Source organism: Triticum dicoccoides, chromosome 3A (assembly GCF_002162155.2).
Source record: "Triticum dicoccoides isolate Atlit2015 ecotype Zavitan chromosome 3A, WEW_v2.0, whole genome shotgun sequence".
In the NCBI taxonomy this organism is placed as follows: Eukaryota; Viridiplantae; Streptophyta; class Magnoliopsida; order Poales; family Poaceae; genus Triticum; species Triticum dicoccoides.
The window spans coordinates 300,968,773-300,976,953 of record NC_041384.1 but is presented as its reverse complement, the minus strand read 5'-3'; the positions used below and the strand labels follow the sequence as shown (position 1 = coordinate 300,976,953).

Sequence of the window (8,181 nt, the reverse complement as noted above, 5' to 3'; positions counted from 1 at the left end):
CCGGTTGCTCATCAGTTGTCACGCTCCGCCACTGCACGTCGATAGCTAACTTCCACGCACCCCTGTCCATGGCTAGTTCTTTGATGATATTCCAGTCCTTCAGGTCTCTCTTTACGGACTCCTTATTTTCTTTGTTCTGCGGGGAAGATTCTTTCCAACATGGCATTATTTTGTTAATAGTTAGGGTTCAATATGTCTTGTAGCTTTCTTCGCTTTTGACTGAACTGTTCATACTATGTGTAGGTGCTGTAACTGAAAGGCTCCATGAGGTTTCACAAGACGAGAATTCCCCTATGATCTTACTCTTTCCTGGTTAGTGTACACTCATTTTTATGTATAGTGGTTGCTCATTTATATGTGATTACTCATTATTGTTTATCAACATATTAGTCGGACGCTGATTTTTCAAACATGAATCCACGAGGGCCCATTATGAATAGTAAAATAGGAAAAATACTAGAAAAAATAATTAATTCTGTTTTGTTTTGTAACATACATGGTCGAATTCCACTCAAGTGTGAAGTTTCGCGAAGAAATGACATCCGTGGTATTTTAGAATCATGTTCACCTTTGTATTTTTGAATCCTTTATTATGTAATCATCCTATGTCTCGTCTTAACTTAGAACTATTTGAGTATATTATGATGAAAATATGCTTGATTATGTTAGCAACCTAACAGTGGGTCACCCGAGCTATTACCTCTCTCACGGATTCAATGGCGATTTAGGTACAAATATGAGGATACATGAATTGGGGGGAAAAGAAGGAAGAAGAACAGCAGCCGCCGCCGCCGGTTTGTTGGTCCACTGGATGAGAAGAGCGTTACCTTCTCCCTAGTACTTGTAGTCTGTAGTGCTTGATGGTCTCCCGATGGGCCAGGCCCATGTATCGGTCCTGGGGCAAGCCCACGTATCAGTCAGGGTAGGGCTCCTGACATCCCTCCCTTCTTGAATTCGGCTTGACCCCAAGCCGACACCACCCAGAACCGCCCGGATCCCATTGCAATTGATGATGCTTGATTTGGTTGTAGTCACGACCGGAGCCAGAGTGGACTTCAACGAAGTAGTAACAGTGGTTGTGGCCGATGGGAGCCCCACCGAAGAAAGCGTTGAGGAAGCAGTCATTTTCAGCACAGTCGTGGTCGAAGCCGAGAAAGTAGTACTCATGGTCGACAGAGCCTTGCGCGAAGACAGCGGCGATGGTGATGACACCCCTCCCTTCTTGAAAATGGTCCTGATTGTAGCATGTAGAGGGTGCCATACAGCTCATGTCCTGTGCTCTCTTGCTGACTACCAACACCATTGGAATCTTTGGCGATGGAAGACCAGAAGCTAGCATGGTGGGATCCAGCGACTTGTATTCCGTCGGCAGGGTAGTCGACCCAAACAACAACCGGAGCCTTGGTAAGATCAAAGGAGCAATCACAGAATAAAGAGTACCATCTTGGATCTCCCTCACTTACAGCATGTATGTGCTCATGTCTGCATGCCTTGGTAAGATCAAAGGAGCAATCACAGAATAAAGAGTACCATCTTGGATCTCCCTCACTTGCAGCATGTATGTGCTCATGTCTGCATGCGTCTGCATCAAGTTCAGGAAATGACAAATGTTGCCTCCCCAACCAAAAACCAATGGATGTATGAAGAAACCCAGGAGCAGCCGAACTAGTACACCCCAGTACTCGCAGTTTATACACGTTTAGAGCTGTGAGAAGGGCCATATTGACATTGCAGCGAGACTGCCAACTCCTCTGACCAAGTATATTCTCATTAGTTCCAGCAGCAGAAGGCCATAACTTCACACATTCATCAAAGTAATGCTGATGACTGGAGTTCCCAGAGGCATTGACTGCACTTGTATTCCTAAATGCTGCCATTTTTCCAACAAGGAACTCTGTATATGGAAATAAAGGCCAGTCAAACAGCAACATCAGCAGTGTCCTACTAGTGCTCATGTATACATGATTCACTCCGAATTCAGCATCTTCCCGTGAGTGCCCTATGCAGCAAGGATAAAATTGTATGCCATTGTAGTTCACTAGCTCCCTGTGAATTGCTTCTGGTCCAAAACAGGTAAGATAACTTGGTGTAGAAAGTGTTCCGAGACTCGATGTTTCCTGCACCACCATTTGGCTGCAACATTTTTGACTTAAGTGTTTAAATTCAGATGTTGCCTGATCCAGTAGACACCAAGACTGCCACTGTGTACCATATTGTTCAGAACTGCATTCTAGAGCAAAACAACCACTGCTTTGAAATTTTTCTTGGCTAAAAAATTGCCACTGCATGGATATGTTCATGGTCTGCATTGTGCCCTTCAATTTGTCAGGCCTAGGAAATTTACATGCAGTAGTATGCTCGAAATAGGTAAGCGGCCATTGTTCAAAGATGGTAGCTAGAGCAGAAAGTAATGACTCAAACTGTGTTAACTGAAGGCCAATACTGATCGAGAGATCCGTGTTCCAAGCACCCCAGTTCTTCACACTCCTAAACAAATGCACAGCCATGGTACCCCGAGCGAATTTACGCGGTTCAGGAGCCAGACAAGAATGATGCTCTATGAAGTATCCACTGAGATTGTACCACCGTTGCCATGTATTGTACACAAAATCTCCAATATGAAATAGTTTCTTCGGAGTAGGATTGCTAGTCAAGCCAATGCCACACACTTGGACAGACAAAACGGATGTGCCCTGAACGACCATGTACGAAGGTCATGAACAGAAGTAGTCACCGAGAAGTTCCAATGGGCAACAGTAGAACGACATACCTCTGCTGGCACACCGATTGCAAATGACGGCCACGGAATGGGTCGAGTTTCCATTTCATCTGCAATAAGAGCTTTCCAAAATGATGGCCACGGCATGGGCCGCAGCAGCAGCCCCCTGGTGCCTTGTGTGCGGCGAGCCGTCCAAATCATGGTTCAGGAATGGCTGCTTTGAATCGACAGCTGAGAATATCAGAGGAGATGGAGTGGTAAGGAGCTCGTCCTCCATGGCCAGGAGCGCCCACAGGTTAGAATCACCGTTGCTAGCAGCGTGCATGAAGTCGGTGACGAGCACAGGTGTGGTTGCTGGGAGTAGAGGTGCCGTCATGACTAGCGACGCGAGCGACAATGTGACAGTGACTTGGTTCAGGCACACTGTCGAACAGGTCACAGGCGTCGTGGCGATGCAGTCAAGGGACGCATGGTGGGTAATCTCTAGGATCTCCTGGACCTTGATGGTTGAGGAGAAGAAGCTGGGGAGGACGGCAAGCTTGGTGGAGACTTCTGGAGAAGACGCCACCAATGGAGGTGCGGGAGTGGTGAACTTGCCGCCGATGGTGATGTTGACGGCCTGGGTTGCCGTTGCCACCACCTGGTTCTCCTCCTGGATTTCCACTCCGTTCGTTCGAAGGGTGGCTGTGGTGTTGTTGGTGCTGATCGCGGGATTGGGGTTGAATGCGGTGGTGGTGTCATGGACCTCCTCGGCGATGGTGGGTGGAGCAGCCGTGGTTGCGCGGTCGGTGTGAGACATGACCAGGGCAGAGGTTGAGGTAGCCGAAGCAGTAGCAGGGGAGGCAGCCTGATCGATACTCGAGGTAGCCTCGGCCGGACCGGCCGCACGTGCAGCCGCAAACTCGGACATGATACTATCCAGCTGCGCCAATAGCAGGCCGAGAAACACATCATCTGCTCATCTGCGGTCATGGCATCCCACTCTGGTGGATAGACGAGGGAACGAGGAGCCTGCTCCGGATCGGACATGGTGCTGTCGCCGGTGAAAATTGGGGAATCGGGGGATATGGTGGTGGTGAAAAAATTTGAGGGAATGTTTACTGGCTCTGAGTACCAGATGTTAGCAACCTACCAGTGGTTCACCCGAGCTATTACCTCTCTCACGGATTCAATGGTGATTTAGGTACAAATCTGAGGATACATGAATTGGGGGAAAAGAAGGAAGAGGAAGTAGCTGCAGCCGCCGGTTCGTTGATCCACTGGATGAGCAGAGCGTTGCCTTCTCCCTAGTACTTGTAGTCTGTAGTGCTTGATGGTGTCCCGATGGGCCAGGCCCATGTACCGGTCCCGTGGCAAGCCCACATACCAGTCAGGGGAGGGCTCCTGACAGATTACGAGCTATAAGTTCTTGCCCATTGCTTCATTGTGCTCTTTCAGTTTTCAACCTCAACTTTGTCATGTTTGTAGCTCTAAAAATATGTCTTTCCTTTGTTTATAGTCCTGTTTTTTCTTCTTTCCTTAGAGGGTACTACTACGAATGAGGATGTTTTCAGCCTCAAATTTGTTACGTTTGTAGCTTTAAAAACATGTCTTCTGTTTGTTTATAGTTCTGTTTTTCATCTTTTGTCAGAGGGTACTACTACGAATGGGGATTACCTTCTTCCATTTAAGACAGGAGCCTTTCTTGCAAGGGCACCATTGCAACCTGTAATTTTGAGATATCCTTACAGGAGATTTAGTCCAGCCTGGGACTCCATGGATGGGGTAAGCATCAATTACAGATCAGCATTTAATGGTAGTATATGAACTTGCAAGTAGGCGCGTATGCATGAGCAATGTGTGGGAACCTTCTATGTAGATTTTGTACGGCTTATTAATAATCGCAAAAAGAAAGAGTAGCATTTTGTCCCATGTAGGATCTTGCAGTGATTAGTTTTTCTCAAACTTCTTACACCTTTATTTTCCATGTTCAGCAAAGTATCATCTTCCATGTTGAAACAAGGCTGCAACTTTGTTACTCTAAAATTTCTCTAATTTGATAAATTGATAATCGTATGCTGCAAGATGGATACATCGACATGTCTAGAAAGATACTCTTACTTCATATTGTGCATGACATAGCAATGGTTAGTGTTTTTTTATCTTTGTACGCAAGAGCCCTACAATTATTTATGGTTACTATACTTACCAGAAGTATGTGGCATGTGAACTGGTAAACTCTGTTTCGGGTATATTTTATGTGGTGCGTGCATTTATATCTTCTATACTAACATATAATATAGTCTCTCGTCTTGATTAGTTTAATTTCTGAAACAAAAATGGCATTTTGTCTCATCCCAACTTGCAGGCACGTCATGTGTTTTTGCTCCTCTGTCAATTTGCAAATTACATAGAGGTGGTTCGCTTGCCTGTATACTATCCTTCTGAGCAAGAAAAGCAGGATCCTAGAGTCTATGCCAACAACGTCAGAAAATTGCTTGCGACTGAGGTATTCTTCATATTCCCTTAGCTTTAACATGCTTATATGTTCATTTAATAATCTACCGTGGTGTATGAACCTCGTTCAGGATTGTCACCATAAAACAAACCTTTTCCTGCAGGGTAATTTAGTTCTGTCTAATCTTGGGCTGGCTGAAAAGCGTGTGTATCATGCGGCACTTAATGGTAATAGTCCTCGTGCTCTGCATCAGAAAGATGATTGAAAGCCCTTGCATCACTCTCTGTACACTATCTGTTGAGGTGATTGTAAGAATGTATGCCAACTTTAGCTGATCATGTGATTCATGGTTTCTCTGTTTGAGGAGTATGTTGATTGATGAAAACATTATACCTATTTTGAGATGAATTCCCTCCTTATACTACATTGTATAGAAACCATTAAACATTATAGTTCAATAATAATGTCTGGCATAATTGTTTTGCTTGTTCAATCATTGCGTTTTGGCTTCTTGGTTTCCCTGCTTTTGGCCCTTTCAAGAGCCACCATTTGCTTCACATAACTGAATCATCAATTATATTTTTTTCGGGGGAACTGAATCATCTACTTGGTCTTCCCTGCAGGACTGTTGTGTCAAAGCTAATTTGGATACACATGATGATAGTTTTACCTTTTGTCTTTGTACATCGTGAATTAAATTTCTCAGTGAGGTCAGACACCATGTACATGTGTGCGCCTTTGAAACAAACCTGAGTTAGGTCTTTGGGCCAGAAGAAATAGAGATAGACGGGTAAAAGTTGAAAACTAACCTCTGTTTATTTGATTCGGCATGTGATTTGTTTCATATCCACTAATGCGGCGTCCTAATTGAACTTCTGCCAGTGTGTATCAAATATTAGTCCTAAATGGGAACTTCTGCCACTGTGTATCAGATACTAGGCCTAATCGAACTTCTGCTTAGCTCAGTTGGTTATTCTTTTGATATTATTGTTCTATTTACAATAGAAGTCCCTCGTCAATGGAAAACATTTAGCGAATGTATGTTTGCTTTTTGCACTAGATCCTCAGTTTTGAACAATATCCCAGGAAAGCAGGAACCTAAACCCTCGACTGGATTATAAGTATTGCGAAATTAACCTTAAAGTTTTCGCCATGACAATTTCCCCAGCTATGTTGTGGCGTCTCAAAGATCAACTTTTAGGGTTGGCCTGAGGAACATGCACGACAAGCGACCCAAAAAAACCATGTATTATTGAGGTTTGGATGCAAGCGGGGATCAAGATGGTAGCGGCATTTCCTAAACGGCGCCCGTTGCGCCCGATACAGGCATCGGCGCAAACGGGCGCACATCCCCCGCGCCGCCCTGGGCCGGCCTGTTTCCTTTTTTTTTCCTATTGAAATAGAGCAAAAATTAACGTACGCTAGCGAGGGATCGAAACACTGGATCGCCTGATTGATTGAAAGTCGAGACAGCTAACCACCACGATAACAACGCGCCTATGCCCACAACCTTCTTTCTTTAGTTTTTAATCTTTATCTAGGTCGTTCGCTAGTTAGTTTCTAGGCGTTTTTTTTCTTGTTCCTTTTTCATGTTTCTTTTCTCATTTCCTTTTCTTTTTTTCTTTACTTAAATGCGTGAACTTTTTTTCAATTTCGATGACCTTTTTTCGAATTCAATGAACGTTTATCAAAATCGATGAACTTTTTTTGAAATCAATGAAAAAATTTCAAATCCGTGAACCTTTCCCAAATCTGATGAACTTTTTCCAATTCCGATGAACTTTTTTCAAATCCGATGAACATTTTTTCCCAAATTCCATGAATGTTTTTCCAAATTGATGAACTTTTCCCAAAATCGATGAACCTTTTTCGAAATCAATGAATTTTTCAAATCCGTGAACTTTTTCCAAATATGATGAACGTTTTCCAATTCCGATGAACTTTTTTCAAATCTGATGAACTTTTTTCAAATCCGATGAACATTTTTTCCCAAATTCCATGAACATTTTTCCAAATCAATGAACTTTTTCCAAAATCGATGAACTTTTTTCAAAACCGATGAACATGTTTTTCAAAATCGATGATTTTTCTAAAAAAATTGTGAACATTTAAAAAAATGGTGAACTAGTTTTCAAAATCGATGAACTTATTTTTCAAAATCAATGAACTTTTCAACTATTTTTTTCTTCAGATTTTACGTTAATGTTTCCACTGAATAAAGGTTAACTAGCACTTTTTCCTAGCTACATAACAACAGAGCGTGTTTAGTTTACTGGTTCTCGCGTCAGGCCCTCCCTTGAGATGTAACACCATGTTCCTGCGTAGGGTGGTTGTATTGCTCCAGTGCACATGGGTGATAGTGCACATGGGCGATGGTGAGCACACGAGTGATTGCCGTAAAAAAAAAGCACACGAGTGATGGCGAAGATCGCTAGAGAGATACTCCCTTCGTTCGAAAATACTTGTCATCAAAATAAATAAAAGGGGATGTATCTAGATATATATATATTAGTTCTAGATACATCATTTTTTATCCATTTTGATGACAAGTATTTTTGGACGGAGGAAGTACGTTTCATGGCTTACCAGCTTTTGGCCATGGTGGCAGCCTAGGAGGAAGAATAGGGGTAGGTGAAAACCTAGCTAGATGGCTCTAGAATGTTGTGTCGTGCCCTTGGATCCTGTCCTTAAGCTAGTACTCCCTCCGTTCCATATCTAGTGTCAAAAAACGTCTTACATTATTAGATGGAGGGAGTACACGGCTTGAGCCGGTCTAAGGTAGGCTTGCGTCGTTGAACTAGCTTGAATTAGGTCGTACGCCCCTCCGCAACAGTTGCCACATCTCCTTGGATATTTGGCGATTGGTGACTGTCCTGGCTAGGGGGACTTTCACCACGTCGACTCCCGACCTGGTGGGCCGGGCCAAGGACCCCCATGTTGGTTTCGTCCTGGGACACTTCAGATGGTCGATGATGATTACGAAGAAGATCCAAAAGACTTGACATACACTCCAAGATGTTGGATC

The 8,181-nt window shown here is 43.7% G+C and overlaps 1 protein-coding gene across 3 annotated transcripts in view; it reads left to right on the top strand.

Annotated features, from left to right (window-relative positions):
* Positions 1–6,106, top strand: part of LOC119268102 (lysophospholipid acyltransferase LPEAT1-like) — a 9,788-nt gene extending 3,682 nt beyond the window's left edge. For 2 of the 3 annotated variants that reach the window (XM_037549611.1, XM_037549609.1), the window contains 4 exons: positions 244–312; positions 4,350–4,483; positions 5,067–5,207; positions 5,320–5,649. In XM_037549611.1, the coding sequence (XP_037405508.1) occupies positions 244–312; positions 4,350–4,483; positions 5,067–5,207; positions 5,320–5,421 (446 nt within the window). In that variant the 3' untranslated portion in view covers positions 5,422–5,649. Of the gene's footprint in view, positions 1–243; positions 313–4,349; positions 4,484–5,066; positions 5,208–5,319; positions 5,650–5,779 lie in introns of those variants that run through there. The other variant, XM_037549610.1, reaches the window with a different exon arrangement.
* The last annotated feature ends 2,075 nt before the right edge of the window (positions 6,107–8,181 follow it).